At 41.1% G+C, this 20476-nt stretch overlaps 2 protein-coding genes across 3 annotated transcripts; both read left to right on the forward strand.

Moving 5' to 3' along the window:
* The first annotated feature begins 1271 nt into the window (after positions 1-1271).
* Positions 1272-8473, forward strand: pex26 (peroxisomal biogenesis factor 26). Its single transcript, XM_079494028.1, has 5 exons — positions 1272-1738; positions 2246-2386; positions 7622-7941; positions 8069-8209; positions 8326-8473. The coding sequence occupies exons 1-5, from the start codon at positions 1494-1496 to the stop codon at positions 8385-8387; spliced, it is 909 nt and encodes a 302-aa protein (XP_079350154.1). The 5' UTR covers positions 1272-1493; the 3' UTR covers positions 8388-8473.
* A 2119-nt stretch (positions 8474-10592) lies between these two features.
* usp18 (ubiquitin specific peptidase 18) lies at positions 10593-19746 on the forward strand. Of its 2 annotated transcripts, none has more exons than XM_079494854.1 (10): positions 10593-10771; positions 12574-12670; positions 13005-13150; positions 13276-13358; positions 13483-13617; positions 14547-14642; positions 14887-15051; positions 15729-15860; positions 16155-16195; positions 17955-19746. In XM_079494854.1, the coding sequence occupies exons 1-10, from the start codon at positions 10696-10698 to the stop codon at positions 18031-18033; spliced, it is 1050 nt and encodes a 349-aa protein (XP_079350980.1). In that variant the 5' UTR covers positions 10593-10695; the 3' UTR covers positions 18034-19746. The 2 variants fall into 2 exon arrangements, with proteins under 2 accessions (XP_079350980.1, XP_079350981.1); XM_079494855.1 differs by having other exon boundaries at positions 13279-13358.
* Positions 19747-20476: the final 730 nt, after the last annotated feature.

A 20476-nucleotide genomic window follows, 5' to 3' on the forward strand; every position in this document is an offset into this window, starting at 1 on the left:
GCTTATAATAAGCGGACATGGCAACACTGACGTGTTTACAACCAAGGATAGTCTAAGAAGGATGAGACGCGAAGACCGTACGGGCGACGCCATGTTGCTTTGGAAGGAAAGAAACATGCGCAATGGGCTATATGCAGCCAACACTTCCGCGTTCAGCTTCCTTGGTCTCAACTGCGCATGTTTCTTTCCTTCCAAAGCAACATGGCGTCGCCCGTACGGTCTTCGCGTCTCATCCCAAAACAAACTGGTCAGGCTCCTACTTGATCTAGCCCCCCGAACCCACCTCACCCCTGCCCACTTCGACAGGCTGGAATGGCTTAGGGTCGACGACAGAGTACAGCATCTTGCAATGGGTCTGGTCCACAAGATTCGATACACCACCAAGATACCCATGTACCTGTCTAGATACTTCCTTAATGTTAACGAAGTCCACACCCACAACACCAGAGGGAGTGCAACGAACCATGTACAACCCAGATTCGGCACAAACAAGGGACTAAATTCTTTTCGCTCCTATGCCACTAAAATGTGGAACGCCCTACCAACTGTCATTAAGACATGCGAATCCCTTGACTCTTTCAAAACCGCTCTCAAAGGGCACCTACGGACGGCTGCAATTCGAAACTGGCCCCTGTAAAATCGGAATCCCTCAAACACGAACGCAATGACAACACAAGAGACGGTCGCGGCCACACAGCCAACTCAAGGTATGGCCACTGAGCCAACTTGGGGACCCAACGCAAGGACAACACAAGAGATGGTCACGGCCACACAGCCAACTCAAGGTACGGCCACGGAGCCGACTTGGGGACCCAACGCAGCTCCTCCAAGGAAAACAAACAATTTAACGGAGCTGAACGTGAATCCCCCCCCCCCCGCCCCCCCCTTTTTTCCCCTCACTGTATATTTTTCTTTTCCCTTTTTACCTCCTTTTTGATGAATTCTTTTTTGATGAATTCCTGTTCTGTCTATAGAAGTGTCTATTTGTACGTCTCTAAATGTTTTGATGATTTGAACATGGTGGACCCTGTTGGAAACAAGTGTAATGCTTAATTGGGTCGTCCACTCACAGTTAACAGCCTTTGTATTGAGTTTGTGCTTGAAATGTACTGTAATTCTGCAAACTGTTAATAAATTCTTCAATCAATCAATCAATCAATCCTTCTTAGACTATCCTTGTTTACAACGTGGAAGCAGTTATGACGGACACGAAGAAACCGTACTCTGATTGGCTGGCTGTGTTGGTCTTCGCCTAAGACGCAACAATCTCATTGGATTTCACGTCAAAGCCCGGAAGAAGGTTCACTTTCATCACATCATCATCAGGAGTAAACAAAGTACGAACAAAACGTTGAGATCTGAGGATATCTGCTGCAGCGAACCATTAAAAACATAATGAGCAAATCAGAAATGATCAAGATAACCATAACGGTGTAACGTTTGTTGTTTTTTAGCTTTAAACGTATCTGTTATCAAGCAAAGGTGGAATAGAGATGATGAACAACAACAACTCCTCAACACCACCAGCAACTTGTGATCCCGATCGCAGCAACTGTGGGGCAGTCCGTCATAATCTCAGCAGTCCACCACTTGTTTCACATTTAGCACAAACAATCAATGCGTTGGACCTAGCTGCAGAACAACTGTGTGTCCACAGAGACTTCCAAGCAGCTTTCGACACATGCCAAGGAGGGTTGGACAGTCTGACTCTTGTCAGCATCGAGCAAGATGACAGCAGGTGAGTTACATTCATCCATAACTGTGATGAACACACACTTTTTTGTCTTGCCCTGTGATTATTGTTTGAGTGTTTTTAGGTTTTATCACGTTTTTATGATCATATTTTTATTGGAGCTTCTGAGCAGTTTCCAATCTTCTGTGAGGGTGCACAAATGGAACCAAATTGACTTGTCTCAGAGTTACAAATGGATACATTAAAGGGTAACAAGACAACTCACCCCTTTTGCCACTTTTGGTGAGTTGTCCTGACAACTCACCCCGAACGTGAAGACAACTCACCAGGGGTGAGATGTCTTCACTTTTGGCCACTTTCGGGGTGAGTTGTCCGGTATTCTATTAAAGGTCCCTGCACACAGAGCGCGTTTTTCGGATTTTTAGCGTTCAGTTTTCCGAAAAACGCGTCCAGTGTGCAACCACCTTAACCACGAGGATTTTATTGTGTGTAAAGAAGAGCTATTTTCAGCATTACTATGAAGTCTAGCTTTAATGTTTTGCTTTTCCCCAGGAATGGAGAGTTAAAAGCAGGCCTCTGTATTATTGGGATACAAGCGCTGGCTGAGCTTAATCGGTGGCAGTATGCACTCACTTGGATCCTCAAGCACTATGACTGCCCCGAGAAGATACCTGCTAAAATAATGCAGCTGTGGTGAGACACATGCTTATGTTTTACCAAATGCCTCAATATCAATATTGTGATGATAGTAGGACCACTTTTCAACCTACCTTCATATAATTGGTCCTCACTAATGTTCATGATGAAATGCCACAATTTCTTTCTACCTAGTCTGGTTCATGGGAGGGCTGTGGGTAGTTCAGAAACCCGTCCATCATCGATGGGGAAACTGCAGGCTTTCTATTCCTGAAAAGATGCAATGTGAAAAGATTTGTATTTTATCATGGACATTAGTTAGGACCAATTCTATGAAGATAAGTTGAAAAGTGGTTAAGTGGTAGTGGTCCTTTAATTTCTTTTTGTGTAGAATAATATAAAATGACCCGCACACCAGTTTTGATCAATAAAGCAATCTTTCATTATAAAGGTTAGGCAACGTATGAACGTATCGGTCATGGACCTTCATGCATCTTGTATGTGTAAACACAGATATTGAAGACCAAAGTGAGGACACAAATTGTGATTGGCCGGTGTGATTGGGTGGGAGATGTGCCATTGGTTGAGAATGAGATGATGCAGGGGTTGACACTAAGGTCTCAGAGGCACTTGCCCATCAGGAAAGTACAGGTCATGTCCTACTTGCCCAAAGGTCATGCCCACTTGCCTGAAAAGTAAAACATAAATTATGAAATGATAGGTACAATTTTAATTCACTTCACTTATGCTCTTCTCCCTCAATGGGGCATAAGATAATAATCGATAATGTTCCTCCACCTATCATGGTCTTTGGCAACCAGTTGCGCCGTGCCCCATGAGAGACCCATCTCCAGCAGTTCAGCCTCTACCGTTCTGCGCCAGGTGATCTTAGAATATGACTGTGGGGACACACATGTAATTTTAAGTGTAGCAACAGTGAAAACAGCACATTATAGGTAAACAGTGCTCTTAATTTACATTCCACAGACCAGAAGACACTAGCGCTCTGGCCACAATCAGGTGTTTAGACAGATATCTCGTGTTGTGTTTATAGACTGTTGCGTCCACTCTCAAACAAGCACTTACCCGGCTGGGCAACCAGAAAGCAAACTCCACCTGCCCGAAAACTAATGTCAACATCTGCGATGTATGATGATAAGAGCGACCCTCACTTCACATGGGTGTGAATTTTATATTTTTAAATTGAAAGTATAAACTAGGGTTTAAGTGATTAAAACCAGGTAAAGACAACACTTATGCCATATTACAATATCACGATATCCAAAATCCCAGACCATGTATCACATTAGGGGTAAAAGGTACCACTGTACATAGCAATAATAATAATTACTATTATTATTATTATTATTAATATTAATAGACCATAGTATTAATTAACAGGTTACATGCAGGCATCACTTTAGGGGTAAAAAGGTACCTTTGCACATAATAATAATAATAAATATAGCTGCAAGCAGCGATAAAGCGGGACCAAGATAGAAGAAGAACAATGCGCAATGAGAACAACACGCACAAATGAGACCGACGAGCCGAGTTGTCGGTACCGGGATTTGAACTCGCAACCTTGTGGACCGAAGGCGGGAGCTCTACTGACTGACCTACACAGAGACAATCAGCGAATACATTGTAAACTGTAAAACCATTTACTGATTTGGTAACAAGAAGGTGTGTCCTCATTTTGGGCATGTCTTTATCCATTACTACAGTGTGTTTTCACGCACAGTTAAAGTGTGTGTGTGTGTGTGTGTGTGTGCGTGCCTGCCTGCCTGCCTGCCTGCCTGCCTGCCTGCCTGCCTGCCTGCCTGCGTGCGTGCGTGCGTGCGTGCGTGCGTGCGTGCGTGCGTGCGTACAAACTTCTCTTTGTGTGTGTGTGTGCGCGCGTGCGTGCGTGCGTGCGTGCGTGCGTGCGTGCGTGCAAACTTCTCTTTGTGTGTGTGTGTGTGTGTGTGTGTGCGTGCGTGCGTGCGTGCGTGCGTGCGTGCGTGCGTGCGTGCGTGCGTGCGCGCGTGCGTGCGTGCGTGCGTGCGTGCGTGGCTGCATGCGTGTGTGTGTTAGGCAGACAATCGTTCATAACCATGGATTTGGATTGAAGATCATCTCTTTAGTTTTTGTGGTGTTTAACATAAGGTGGCTATTATCACACCAGTCTTTAAAGTTATTGATCTCACTGATATAGCCCACAGGGCGTTCAACAATATGTCAAATGTAATCTACTTCAATATTTATATAGTTGAGTCATCACAAATCTTGCAGCACACAATGGATACACTGAGTTGTCTTTACCGGGATTTGAACACACAACCTTGTGGTCCAACGGCGAGAGCTCTACCAACTGAGCTATGCAGACACAGTCAGTTGACTCATTCTAAACAGTAACATCATTCAGTATAAACTTTAGTGTGTGTGTGTGTGTGTGTGTGCGTGCGCGCGCAATTTTCATTGGCTCATAAAAACTTCATTTTTTCACTTAGAAAAAATGTGCTACGATTATTTGTCCGTATATGTCCAAAGTTCACGTGTAGAAGTTTTCGTGCATTTTGAGCAAAGATTCTGGGAGACGTTACATTTTAACTGTTTTTCATATAATTCAAAATGGCGGGTGATCTAAAGGTCAGAGGTCAAAAGTCAGAACACGAAAGTTGTTCGGCATGAGGAGACACATATGTGTATCAAAGTGTCATTGCCAACGGTCAAACGGTTCATGAGATATGCACGTTCAAAGTTTGCAAGTTTGCAAGTTTTGCATCAATTGAGTGTTATAGCGCCACCATTTGGCCAATCATGATGGGATTCGCATAGTAAAGTGACATAAGCATGTGTGTGTATTAGAGGCAGAAGAATAATTTTCACAAAACAGCAATTTTCATTGGCTCATAAAAACTTAATTTTTTCACTTAACAAAAATGTGCTACGATTATTTGTCCGTATAGGTCCAAAGTTCACGTGTAGAAGTTTTCGTGCATTTTGAGCAAAGATTCTGGGAGGAGTTACATTTGAACTGTTTTTCAAATAATTCAAAATGGCGGGTGATCTAAAGGTCAGAGGTCAAAAGTCAGAACTCGGAAGTTGTTCGGCATGAGGAGACACATATGTGTATCAAAGTGTCATTGCCAACGGTCAAACGGTTCATGAGATATGCACGTTCAAAGTTTGCAAGTTTTGCAAGTTTTGCATCAATTGAGTGCTATAGCGCCACCATTTGGCCAATCATGATGGGCTTCACATAGTCACCGTTTGGCATGGTCCTCTATCATGTTGACAAGTTTTGCGCAAACCGACTGCACGGTTCAGTCAGAACAGCTATTTTTGGCAGAAGGAGAATAAAATAAAGTACTGATCATATAATTCAAAATGGCGGGTGATCTAAAGGTCAGAGGTCAAAAGTCAGAACACGAAAGTTGTTCAGCACGAGGATACGCATATGGGTATCAAAGTGTCATTGCCAACGGTCAAACGGTTCATGAGCTATGCACGTTCAAAGTTAGCATTTTCAATTGAGCGCTATAGCGCCACCATTTGGCCAATCGTCTTGGGCGTCGCATATTCACCGTTTGGCATGGCCCTCTACCAGATTACCGCGTTTCGCGAAAACCGACTGCACCATTCAGTCAGAACAGCTATTTTTGGCGGAAGAAGGAGAAGAAGAAGAAGAAGAAGAAGAAGAAAAATAAACACAAAAACAAGTAGTGACCAAAGTCACTGCGTGACTTCTTGGTCCCTAATAAAAAAAAAACATACTATTAATTAACAGGTTTCCATTTCCTTAAGGTTTACAGGTTAAACACTTCTTATTCTTATTTTTAAACACTTAACCATAAACATCCGCTATTTGAATTTAAATGTAAGGCATTTGTACATTATTTGCTATTTAGAGATATGCTGTGTATTACACCCTTGTGTAACATTACACAACAAACAATATTAATAGTATGACTGCTCTATTATTTGAAGCCTATTCTACAATTAAAAAAATCACACCCGTGTGAAGTGAGGGGCACTCTTATCATTGTACATCATCATGACGTAACATGTCTATTTGCTCAGACACTATGATGTAAATTCTCCATTCATTGTCAACAGGAATTTAATGTTTGTGTAAGACAAAAATCTACACTTAGCTGAATATAGGAGGGGCTTGCGCCCCTCAAAAATAAGGGGACTTCCCTCAAGTCAAACCACTCGTTAGTCAGACCCATGCTGCGGGTTACAAATCATCGTGGCTTGGGTTAGGGTTTAGGATAGTGTTAATAATGGTCTGACTAAATTGAGATCTCTAACCAATGCCACGCTACCAAAAATAATGTCAATGCGCATTTTGTATTACATTTTTTTGCTATGTAAAATATCGGATATCGGGAGTGTATCGGGAAATTTCAAAAATTAATATATCGGATCGGATCGGAATTGAAAAATCAGTATCGTTGCATCTCTACATGTATCACAAACCCTCCCGCGCGCTCAGATCAGCCAATGCAGGGAAGCTGGAAGAACATTCTCTAAAAACAGCGGGACAATGCTCCACATGTCCCAAACTCTTCTCCCTTCTGGCTCCAAAACTATGGAACACACTTCCCATTGCAATCAGAACTGCAGACTCACTCCCAATCTTATGCCGTAGTCTGAAAACCCACCTCTTCAGACTCCATCTTAGCCCGTAGGACTTGCCGTAGCACTTGCCCTAGCCTCGACGACCGTACAGACGTATGCAAAGGCTCAATTTATGTAATTTAGATAGCATTTTATGTAGACATAGCAGCACTCTATAGTGTATACACATAGTTTAATTATATAGATATACCACTGTTAGGTTCTTCTAAGACGGATGTTAGGTTTGTAATTTAAGTATGATCCTTGACTATTGTTTATGTATTTGATGTATTATTACGTGTTGTTCTTGCTTACTGTGAATCACTCTGGATTAAGACCGTCTGCTAAATGCTTAAATTTCAAATATGGATGGATATAGTATGGCATTGGATACTGTGTATATTGTCCAGCCCTACTACACTAATGGCATGCTTTGATTGATTGATTGAAATATTTATTAACAGTTTGCAGAATTACAGTACATTTCAAGCACAAACTCAATACAAAGACTTAACTGTGAGTGGACGACCCAATTAAGTATTACACTTGTTTACAAGAGGGTCCACCTTGTTCAATTCATCAAAACATTACTAACATCAAACATACTGTTGTGCTTTTCATAACAAAAATAAAAAAATAAAGCCCTTCCTTAATTCCTGTCCCAATTTCTGTATTCTTTTATAGCATATTTCTCTATACCAAAGTGGGTGATCAAGATGCATTGCTGGAGGCATCAAGGCTTTGGATTCACTGCCCTTCCAACAGAACATTAGCAGAGTTTGGATCAGTTGCAGAGCTGTACCTGGCGCATGTACTTGTGCCTCTTAGACACATGGAAGAGGCACGAGAGTTCATCTTAGGCGAGGTGGGAAATGTTGCATTCACAGAGGTGCAGAGGCAGACGGCGCTGGATTTCTTAGAGGAAAAAGAGCATCAAATTCTAGAACCACCTCCAAGTCCCAGCCATGACCCAGAGACCACCGAACTCACAACCACACCACAAGGTCACAAATCTCAATATAACTCTAACTTATAGCTATGGCTTACACATAGTTATGTAACCACACATTAATACATTTAAAATAATTTAAATAAAGATTGTTGTATTTGGTGTTTATTTATTTATTTCAGGTGCTGTGATCAACACACTCAAAGCCATGCTAAGGTTCTTGCACGCAAAACTGTCAACGGTCGGTGTCAAGTCATTCCCTCTCAGAAAAGTATTTTTGGCTATTGTCCTTCTCTACATTGTTTTTGTTCGAATGGATCCAGGTTAGTCAAATTATGAATTGAGTCTGATGCATACTTGGCCTGAATACAGTTCTGTTGAAGAGCTCGATATTTGGTTGTAAACAATAGAGTAATTGTATTTTATTTTTTGTCCACAGCTCTTCCTTCCGCTTTCCTCTGGATTTCCAAACTTCTGCAACTACTTAAACCCCATACTTAAGCCCCATACTATCAGGCTGTTACTCAGAAAAATAAATTGTAAAATACACTTAAAAATCACAAATATATTATTATATTATTATTTTAATAACCAATTTTGTACGTTAAAACTATTCCTCAATAAACTGGCGTGTGAGTCTGTGAAAATGTGCATACTCCACTTTGCACAAATATCAGTTAGCTTTAATAATTTTTATTTTATAAGTCAAAGTCATACGATTTGTCACACACGTTACCGCAGTGAAATTTGTTCTCCGCATTTGACCCATCTCTTGGAGCAGTGAGCCGCAGCCAAGGAGCGGTGAGCTGCAGCCGTGCCGCGCTCGGGAATCATTTGATTAGTAGATTTGACCCCCCAATCCAACCCTTTGATGCTGAGTGCCAAGCAGGGAGGCATTGGGTCCCATTTTTACAGTCTTTGGTATGACCCGGCCGGGGATCGAACCCCCGACCTCCCAGTTTCAGGGCGGACACTCTAACCACAAGGCCACTGTCTGGTCCTGGTTATAACAATCTAGTAAGTATTGTTGATCGCTCTGAAAGCCCAGAAGCCATAATCTTTGTGTCATCGGTTCGTATATCTGGAGCTGCTCGGCGGTGAATGGGAGAAAGATGTATGTATGTTATGGACCACAAAATGTTATGCGTTTATAAGCTTTGTTCTGTCTCAGAAGTTGGTTCCGGTCTCCGGAATATGAGAAATTCCTTGCCAGTTCTATCACAGTAATCTTCCATCTTTCCCAATTAGTACTTGAGCATGTTCCCTTGTCTTTTTGTCATAGTGTGTATGAATTTTAATGTGCCAGGCAAGGCATGTTCTGATTCTGAATCTAGAACATGTGAAACCTCACATATCCTATTTGAGATAATACATGTGTAGTTTAGTATGCCAGGTTAGAGTGATTGTCTGCCTTTCTATTCAATGGCAACAAAAGTGAGTTGGGAAGTGATCCATTTCTCATAACCCCTCCCCAAGAAAAATGTGTTAACAATGCAATGTAAACCAGATGGAAACTGCCTTTCCCTATTTGAGTGAAATCTGTCTCTTGCTCAGTTGAATGCTCCTTTTCATAACTTGGTTAAAACTATGAAACAGATGTGATGTTATGTCCTGACCTATGCTGTTTACTATTCACTCCAGATATTGATCACTCCAGTCCAAAGTAATTGACATTCAAAGGAATCACTCCTAATATTGCCTACTTTTTCTTTAAATCCAGGAACTTGCTTAAATGGAGAGAGGCCACATGATATGTTATGTATTGCATTTTATAGGTATTTATTTTACACTGAAACAGTGAAACTAATGAGATTGACTGATTTAAAGTGCGCACTTTGATCGACTTTGGCCTGAGTCAAACTATAAGGGGAGTATAGGACTATAGGGACTCAGAGCTGGGTGTGGCTGCGCACCTGTTATGCATCAAGGAAATCGAGGCACAACTTGGATAAATCGGTCATCTCCACAAATATTCAAGGAGAGCCAAGAAGAGAACCATCTGCTCTCCTGTGTTTGAAGCTACAGGATTTTAGAACCACAACATGGCAAGCAAGCAGCATAATGTGATGATCCTGAGGTACTTGTACACCTCTGTGATGTTGGCACTCCATTATTCCCCATATGATGAAAACAGACAGTAGGAAACAACTTAAATTATCTAAAAAATGATACCAGCACAAATTATGAAATGTACAGCACAATTCAGCACAAATCCAGCACTAAAGTACACCATTTTTATTAATGTTTTCATCATAATGGGGTGCCAACTTCACAGGTGTATGACCTGGTGAAAAGTGATCCCCCCCCCCCCCCTTTTTATTGGAACCCCAAAAAGTAAGAACATTTGGAAACATAATTTGGTTTGATCTGATGTATAATTTGGTCCAGATCCAGAATTAATGTGTAGACAATAAATTAATTCTCTCTTTATGCTGCCTTTGTTTTCTTATAACCAATAGTCTGCCGGCAATATACCAGGCAGGCTATAACAAAATAAAGAGAGCCGTCCCATTCTCACAAGAACCCATGGGGATTGAATGAAAACCACACTGGTCTGACTATGTGGCACTGGCTACAGTCTCGGCTCGTATTGGTGTAATATTTGTTACGATCCAGCATTACGAACGGGCGCCTTTTCCATCGCGATTACACCTCTCATCCTCCTCATCGGTAGGTTTGAACTAGGTTTCGTTTTAACGGAATAGAAACTGAAAGTAACCATGCTACTCGCTTGCTAGTAATGTTTCTGCAGCAGCTCTACACTTGCTGGTTGCTGCCCATATAGTGCCTGCTCTTCAATATCAGTGACATGTCCCGTTGGTATTCATGGAATATGGGAGGAAGTGGCTTTAAGTGGTTTGATCCTCGTTACACAAGGTATTCTGGTAAGTGGTAATGTTGTCTTTTCATTTATTGAATGGTATGCGAACTAATTAAATAGCTATACATTCTACTGGTAATGGTATTTAACAATCATGGAGTGTTTGTTCAGCAAACAGGAGATCCACGTCTCCAGCTCTAAGCAGAAAATGCATTTTTGGGTCAGCTCAGGATACCAATTTCATCCAATAATAGGATTCAGAGAGAATGTACACAGATTCAGATTAAACTGGAACACTGACTGTAAAGTTGAAGCTGAGCCTGATATTCATAGGCTACACTTTCCTGATTGGCTGAAATTGGCAATGCAGCTGAAAATGCTGGATAGACAGGGAGGGAGCTAGCCATGGTTCCCATAATTTGAGTTTCCAGAAGTTTTATTTTTCGCCACTAGGGGGGCGTGGTTCCCATGACTCGTCATAAGTCATGACAGTCATGTTCCAGAGCTAGGGTACAGTGTACCTGTACCGTCACGCAAGTATTTAGGCTAGCGAGGCAGCTGGCAGAATGGGGTTTCGTGTTTGTATTAGGTGAAGTTCCGCCCGCGCGGGCGGCGCTTTCCTTGGCTATTACTGCCCTACTACTAGTAGGGGTCGAAAACGAGCGCTCCTTTCCTGAGCTATCCTAGGAATAAAAAAATCAGACCAGTCTGAAGCGAGTGGTGCAACAGCACCCCCTATTGGTACTCTAAACATAGTGACAGTCACATAGTCCCATATGGACAAAGCTGTTCCTTGGAGTGGTTGCACCACTCAAAAACGTACTACCGGTACACCCATATATTACTGAACAAACACTATATATATTTTAATATTTTTAGATTTAGAGGTGTGTGTAGGGTCACTGTTAGTGAGATTTCTTTGGTTATAACAAAACTTTTTTTTCTTTTTTTGTTGATTAAAGCCCTATATTTTGATAGTAATCGTATAGACTCACTGGAGTGTTTGTTCATTAACAGGAGCCTCCCTCTGTCTCCAGCTCTTCAATAAACAGAAAATACAGTTTAGCCCATCAGGAAAGAGTACACTTCACTTTCAAATTCTCTAAAATTGGTATTTTCTATTTTCATTTTCTGTAAAGAGCTGGAGAGGCAAGGAGTCTAAGGAGACCCCGGTTTCTGAACAAACAGTAGGGTACTTATAACAATTTACAATTTACAATTTAGGCATTTAGCAGACGCTCTTAATCCAGAGCGACTTACAATAGGCAAGAACAAAAAGCATGGGAATACATCACATATGTAAAAAAATGCATTTATCGCGAAACATGCGTAAGCTAAGACCGTGACTAGAACATATCTATATAATGACACTATACATATAAACTATAACTAGAACATATCTATATAATGACACTATACATATAAACTACACATATATGCTATACTATGCTGTACATATATACTATGAAGTGCTATGACTACATACAATGCACTTATTGTGCTGTCTACATGACATGCTATAAGTCTGTTTCAAACGCTATATAAGTCTAAGAAGTGCTGTCTAAGGGGGTAGGGTAAGTGCTATGGGCCATGATGGAGTCTGAAAAGGTGGGTTTTCAGACTACGGCGGAAGATCGGGAGTGATGCTGCAGTTCTGATTGCAACGGGAAGTGCATTCCACAGTTAGCACTTATGAGATATGAAATGCTTATCTTAACTAAAGAAAATCACATGTTATGTTATGTTGTGTTGCTATTCAGTATGTAATGCTGTGTTTTGGAATAAAATGCAGCATTTACAGGTACCTTGAAATGATTTGTCTAAAATATCTAGACAAAAGATGCACTGACTGGTGTGATATTGCAGGGATACGAGGTCTCGGGAACTATGGTCTGTCCTGCTGCGTGAACGCTTTATTGCAGTCTTTCTCTGCTACCTGGGAACTGACAAACATACTAGACAAGTAAGTCCACACAGTCGTCACAGTATCTCCATAGTGGTTACCATCCTGGATAACTAACTAGACAATGTTATGTACAGTAAAGGCTCATACATAGTCTGGATTTTCGGTGGTGAGGTGACCACCGAACTACAACATGACGCCACGAGCCGCAGTGAAGAGCAAACCACCGCCCCAGCCCGTCTCTGTTTTTACTCACCACCGCTCAATGTTATTTCAGCTCCGGTGGTCACCTCACCACCGGAGCGGTGGTCACCTCACCACCGAAAATCCAGACTATGAATGAGCCTTAACAAAGACATCATAGATATGATTATTCATTTCACATTCTACAAAGGTGGGAACCAGACCGTATGGACCATACGGACAGTTATAATGTCCCCCGACAACTAAAGAGAGTCCTTCGAGCCTTGCAGAGTGACCAGTCCCAGCCTGCTCCTCATGCAGATTTCCTGCGCTGCCTGGACAAAAACCACATTCGACGTATGCATGAGCACTTACCTACCCTATATATCTACTTTGGGGTATTTAAACTATAAAGTATATTGCTTGTCATTGTCACATGCTATTTAAGCTTTACAGATATCAACATGTTTTTCTTTGTAAAGTAGTTTATATCCAGCATGATGCTGATGAGGTGTTCCTCGCTATTCTGAACTTAATGGATCAACAGATGGATGTCAAAGAAGTGGTTGGTTGTTGTTGTTTTTCTTTCTTTCTTTCTTTTTCTTTCAAATTATGACATCCTTGTTTATTTACATTTAGCCACTGCTATTAATTGGCATTGGCATTTAACGGTATCTGCTCTTCTCTAGGCTCTTGATATCCAGCGTCTATACAAGATTTCAGTTGAAAATCACCTTCAGTGTTTGGAATGCGGTCACGTCCAGTCTGAGGCCAGCTACCTGCTCAGTCTCCCTCTGCACATACATGAGGGTCACAACACCCTGGTGAGACCATTATTATCGCATAAATGACTGGGATTCAGTCATTTTGGCCCTAATTAACTAAACCCATTAAGACCTGAGGCCGAACTTTTTCGTGCCAAATTGATATATTGAATACAGTATGGCCGCGGACCTCCTATGTGAAAGCATTTTGTGGCAGGGACCCCCAGAAGAGAAGATTTGTATTTGTACAATAGAGGGTATGCGCATGCATAAAGTGAGTGAGTGGCAAATCGAGTGGCAAAGTGAGTGTAATGTCGTTTAACGTAATTTAATGCAATCCCCAGTATGCATTCCCGCATAACGTTATGATGATGATGTCACGCGCATACCCTACTATTCAAAAATTGTAACACTTTCAAGATTAGTTTTTTTTTCCTTCAAAAATATCAGATATACAAGCTCACAGCACGGTACAAAGTGACGCGCTGTGAACTTATATCTGCTATCTGCTTTTTTTTAAATAGCCAACAACAGTTGTGAAATCTCAGAGCCTCAATAAAAATACATTAAAAAAAAGGAAAAAAAGGCACTAAAAAAAAGAGGAAAAAAAATGAGCAAAAAAAATAGCCAACTCAGACAAAAATGTAAAAAAAACACCGCTCATCTGCTGAAAAAACTTAAGTCAGGTGCTGGAGTCACAAAAGGATAATGAAGAAACAATAATAGGAAGCTCCGCACACTCAAAACTGTGCACTATCAATTATTTTGCAAGCTTTTCGGTCTATGCCTGAAGAAGGTCAGTGTAGACCGAAAGCTTGCAAATAAATGTAATTGATTGTGCACAGATTTGAGTGTGCGGAGCTTCCTTTTATTTTTTATTTTAATAGCCGACTAAAATCAAAATTGACACAGATGCTTTTCCAGTTGGGTTACCAATACAATTTTTAGCTGACACTAATTCCTGTATTCCTTTTTTATTTTTTTCCCAGGAAAGCTGCATGATATCTTTCTTCGAACTCCAGGAGCTTCGGGGAAGTAACATTTGCTATTGTGCACAGTGTGCAAAAAAGACCCCATCTAAACAGGTGTGTTCTTTTCCATTGATACGATCTATCCTGAGAGTTAAGCCATTTTTGGTGGGAACCCCTTTTGGTGTTTTAACATTATGTTTATGTCACACTTTAGCTATTGAAAAATAGCAGACCTACAAGCTAAGAGCTTGTAGGTCTGCCATTTGTGCTCTCAGTGTTCGATGAACTCTCAGGATGTTACTATATAGCCATATAAGTATTGACCAGCATTCCCAAACAACACTTTCTGTCCCTTTAGGGTCTCAGACTGCTCTCCATGCCCTCCGTTCTGTGTGTGCACCTGAAGAGATTTCGTCATTCTCGTGGCAACATCACAAAACTTAACTGCAGAGTTGCTTTTCCGGAAACCCTCGACTGTTTGCAGATCCTGACAGAAGAGACATTTTCAAGGAACTACGTCAAGGTGCTTATTTAACAATTTACAATTTACAATTTAGGCATTTAGCAGACGCTCTTAATCCAGAGCGACTTACATTAAGCAAGAACAAAAAGCATGGGAATACATCACATATGTAAAATGCATTTATCGCGAAACATGCGTAAGCTAAGAACGTGACTAGAACATATCTATATAATGACACTATACATATAAACTATAACTAGAACATATCTATATAATGACACTATACATATAAACTATACATATATGCTATACTATGCTGTACATATATACTATGAAGTGCTATGACTACATACAATGCACTTATTGTGCTGTCTACATGACATGCTATAAGTCTGTTTCAAATGCTATATAAGTCTAAGAAGTGACGTGAACCCTGTGCTGGGGTGAACATTTAGTGAAAATAGCCCATCTACAAGCTCACAACCTGTTGTGCTGCTGTGAGGCAGCTTGTAGATCAGTTATTTTCTACAAAGAGGTGGTGGAAAGTAACTTAAGTACAGTACATTTACTTAACAATTTTGAGGTATTTTTAGTTTATTTCTACTCCACTGCATCTCGGATCCAAATATTGTATTCATATATATATATATATAATATTGGATCTGGAGATTGTTTGTACCGTATGGTGTTACCTTTTTTGCATTATTATTATTATTATTATATTTATGTTCTTTCAGACTGAAGGCAGATATATGTTGTATGCGGTGATAGTGCACTCTGGCACTGTAATGTTTGGACACTACACTGCCTATGTTCGTCACAAGGGGGACCAAAGCTGGCACTATGCAGATGACAGCCATGTAAAACAGGTAGGTCTTCATCTTCTGAAAGGATTTTAAGATTTTGAAGTTTGTTTTAGAAATTGTGTGTGTGTGTGTGTGTGTGTGTGTGTGTGTGTGTGTGTGTGTGTGTGTGTGTGTGTGTGTGTGTGTGTGTGTGTGTGTGTGTGTGTGTGTGTGTGTGTGTGTGTGTGTGTGTGTGTGTCAGTGTGTCAGACTGAGACTGAGCTTCTCTCTGTGAATAAAAAAACAATATATTTATTATTTAAATAACATTATTATAAATCAATGTTTGTCTCATTTATTTCTTGTGTCAACACCCAGGCCAGCTGGGAGGAGGTACAGCGCTCATATGGAGGACACAGGTAAAGTAAATATTTCAGTTGCTATTATTTTAAAAGTGATTTTCTTTTGTTAAAATAAGAGGGTGTTTACACTGAGACGATCCGCAGTCAAACCGCATAACTTTTTTATCGTTTTGCCCTTTCATCTACACACTGCCGACCAAAACGGTGAATGAATCTGTTCATTTTTTAAACCGGGTCCCAGAGTGGATAAATATGAAACCGCAACTTTTGCGCCACTGTGTGGACGTCCGAATCCGCATATTTCCTGAACCGATGACGCAAGAGCCCACATGTGTTTTAAGACGCATGCGCCACCCCCGAACAATAATAAACAAAGATGGCAGCACCCAGCTTGTATACATTGCATTTGTCCTGCAGAAAATAGTTAATAGTTAGGGCTTTTACAGCGAATGTACTGCTCCTACACACCACCACCGTCGGCAACAAGTGGACATGGAGAATAGCATTCTCCTGTCTGTTTTTGTTTACATCGGAGCGTCTGCAGTGTTGCCAGATTGTGTGAGAGAAATAAGCAACCAGGTCTATGAAAACAACCCCAAAAGCGACCAGGTTATTTGAGAACTGCAGATCTACAAGTTTGCGTCGTGATGTGACACGTTGTGAGCTTGTAGATCTGATATTTAAAAATATATATCATGGAAAACAAAGTGACAAATGTGGAATATTTTTAAAACAGAACAACAAACATTCTGATTGACCAGATTACAATAAATATGTTTGTTCTCTTACTGTAGATTAAGTGTTATATTTTTTAATTAGAATACTTTATACTTTTTTTTAATATAGTCCAATCATGTATTTAGGAAAATCTATAAAATCATGTCCTAAACCTAAATGTTTTATTGTAGTCTATCTTGTAGCCTCTACAGGTAGCCCATTGGGCTACTTGCCTCAACCAGGCACTTTCCCTTTTCTGTATTTTTGTATGTTTCATTATTTAGTTTGTATAATGTGCTAAATCAAATAAAATAAAATCATATCATAGGAAACAAGACCAAATAATCAACTATACACTTAACAAGCCAAAAAAGAAGCCCAAAGTCGCTTATAATAAACAGACATGGCAACACTGGCATCATGTCTTCTTCTCTCTTTTTGAGGCTTTGTGCCAGCTAGTGCTACAGCACCACCTACAGACTGGCCATATATACTACAGGCGCATTCAGGGCCGGTTGCGGTTTTGGTTGTATTAGTGTAGACACATAGATTAATTGATTCGATTAAGTGTATACGATCAACTTTTTGACACCGACTCCGTGATATATTTTAAAACGTCTCAGTCTAAATGGGGTCTAAGTGTTAACTACCTCTATATTCTGCTGATATCAATCATTGCTATAGACTAGAGTGTTTGTTCAGTAACAGGGGTCACCCTGTCTCCAGTTCGTTAGTAAACAGAAAATGCATTTCCATGTCTGGATACCAATTTGATCTAATCAGCAAGAGAGACGAGAGGTTGTGACAATTTAGAAGACAATTAGAATTGGAGCACTATACATTTTAAGTTGATAAGTGCGTACTCTCTCCTGCTTGCAATGGCTGGACATTGGCAACCGACCCTGAAAGAAATATTGTCTGTTTATTAAGGAGATGGAGAGCTCCCCCCCTCCCTCCCCCCCACAAAGGCTCTTTAGCAATCTGAATATTTAGCTTTAACCTTTTTGTTTTAACCAAAAAATATCATTTCACAGTCACACACTATACCTTTAACATCAAACGTATCAATTAAAAGTACAACAAAATAACTTTTCAACAGTGACACCACAGCCTACATGTTACTGTATAGAAGAAGTAACAGCGAAGAAGAAGGAGAGCAGCCCAAGTGTTCAGGCTGAAGAATGGACATGCTGGAGTCATGGAATATGGTGCGTTCATGCCAAGTGGGAACCGTGAAGTTTCCGACTTGGAACTCCCTACTTCCTTCCCACCTCAGAGCGCTCGAGTGGTTGAGGTCGGAAAAAATGGACACCTGAAAGAAACTTGCACTTGTTAAACTTTATTTTGCGTAAACATAAACTTGAAAGTACGAAACATGCCGATATATATCTTGTTTAGATCAGTGTTCATTTTGTTGAGACTAATGCTGCATTCACATGGAATCAGGCAAGGGGTAGACGGCAAACAGCAAACCTGCTGGGCGGCACGGAACGGTAAAAAGATGAAATAGTTTAACATTGATGCCGTCTGCCGTTACCGTTGCCGGTTCTGGCTGCCGTGCCGTACTGTTCCATTTACCGCCCTGCTCCCGTCCACGAAAATCACTTCGGTTTGCCGTCTACCACTTGCCTGATCCCATGTGAATGCAGCATAAGACTAAACAATTTCACTAAAACTATGTTGTGTGTTCAAAAGACTAAGACTAATTCAGAATTTGCTTTAAGAATTAACACTAAGGTTTTTCATATTTAGCCGACTAAGACTAAAATTTCAGATGACTAAAAAGAGTCCAGACCCAGTGTTTGGGAAACAGTGGTCTATAGTGCACAAAGATAGTTGGGCCGGATTCACCAAGCTGTTTACACCAATATGTTGGGTGTTGTAAACACATTTTCCAAACTTCCCACGTTAATAGTCTGATTCAGTAATCTTTTTTTGCTTGTGAATTTTGCGGAGCGAGGCTCTTTCTCAAGTCTGCTCGGATGCAGACTTACGTCATTAGAATGCCATATTCTACTACTAAAGTGGAAAGTTAGTGCCCAAGGTGCACCACTCAGTCACTACAGGGTGACACCGTGTACGTGATCCAAATAGGAAAACGGATTAACTCAAAATGGTTAATTGAATTTGCATGTGCTGTATTTTGATTTAGACTCTTTATTTAATTTGGGTCTTCTGCTTTAAAGGTTGTGAGTATGTTTTATTTTACGTTCCTCACACTGGCCCCTTTTCCACCAGGATTGAACCGGTTCCGTTCTTTTCTTCCGGTCTAATTTTGCACCAAATGAATTGGTTCAGATCCCTAAAAGTTGGTTCGGAACTGGAACCAAAAAAATACATCTTCTTGCCCTGAAGTGGGAACCAAATTGGGCGTCACTATTCAGGTTGGAAGATGCAGATGTGATATAAACTCACGTTTCCGTTTTTTTGCCGAACTCTGCAAGTTGCAGTCGCACTTCCATCCACTAGCTGTGTAAAAACCCGGAAGAGTCCCTAAAACGAAACCAGTTCTAGAACCAAAGTTCTTCTGGTGGTGGTGGAAAAGGTCCCACTGTGGAGGAGGCTAAACCTAAACAAGGGTTATTGTACTTATATGTTCTTCTGGCAAAGCCCACTAGGTGGAGGTAAAGATTCAAAAGCACTGGTGACAGGTTTCTCTCTGAGCCCAGACCAGACCACACACATTGTGAAAGCACTGTATGATACTGTGGAGTTGGTTTGAATGGTTTGAGGAGAATGCTTAGCTCAGATATTCATTGTTTTTTGGGGGGGGAAATACCTGCAGGAAGACATTGACTCAGTACATTTTCCTGACTCTGATGGGAAATATGACACACTTTGGAAAACAAATTATGTCCATTTTCGCTGGCAAAGCAATAAAAAGAAAAAGATCTCCCAGACAGTGCAGTTATTTCTCACAGGCTTACAAGACCATTAGCCACACTCACACAATATTTACTGTTCGTGCATGCGTATACTGTATAATATGTCACATGGTCATCGGTCTGCTATTGATAACTTCGCCCTCGGACACCATTGCTCCAACAGCCACATGGCACCAAATGTGAATGTAAAAAAAAAAAAGAAAACTAACTGACCAACTAACAAAGACAGACTTTAAGAGTAAAAGGGACAGATTGTTATGCTACAGCCACAGTGTGGAACTGTGGATGCTTGCTTGGGAGGTTGTTTGCAGAAGAGTTTCACAAGGATTCATTTTGCTGATTGTTCCCACTCCTCCTAGCCAGGAAGAGTTTGGGGGACCATGTTAGATGGTGCCTGTGTGTGCTACTGGGACGCTGACAGAATGGAACATGTCTGCACGCTGCCACAGGCACTGGGCCTCCATGCTTAGTCATCCCGGTGCCATTAAGCACAAGCACTGCTTGCTCTATAGGGGTACATATCCCTCCCACAGTCCAACTAAAGCGCTGCGAGTGGCTGCCAGTGGTGGAAAAAGTACTCAAATGTTTTCCTTGAAGTCAACAGGGACCCCGTTGACGATTTGGTTGCCCTACTCGCATATTATTTGTGCTGCCCCCCCCTCCCGACGACAGCACTGCGTTATCTCATGCAGGCTACTTTGCCATTTGCAAGGACGCCCACATGGGCATGCGTTAT

This window comes from Electrona antarctica, assembly GCF_951216825.1.
Source record: "Electrona antarctica genome assembly, chromosome: 23".
NCBI lineage: Eukaryota > Metazoa > Chordata > Actinopteri > Myctophiformes > Myctophidae > Electrona > Electrona antarctica.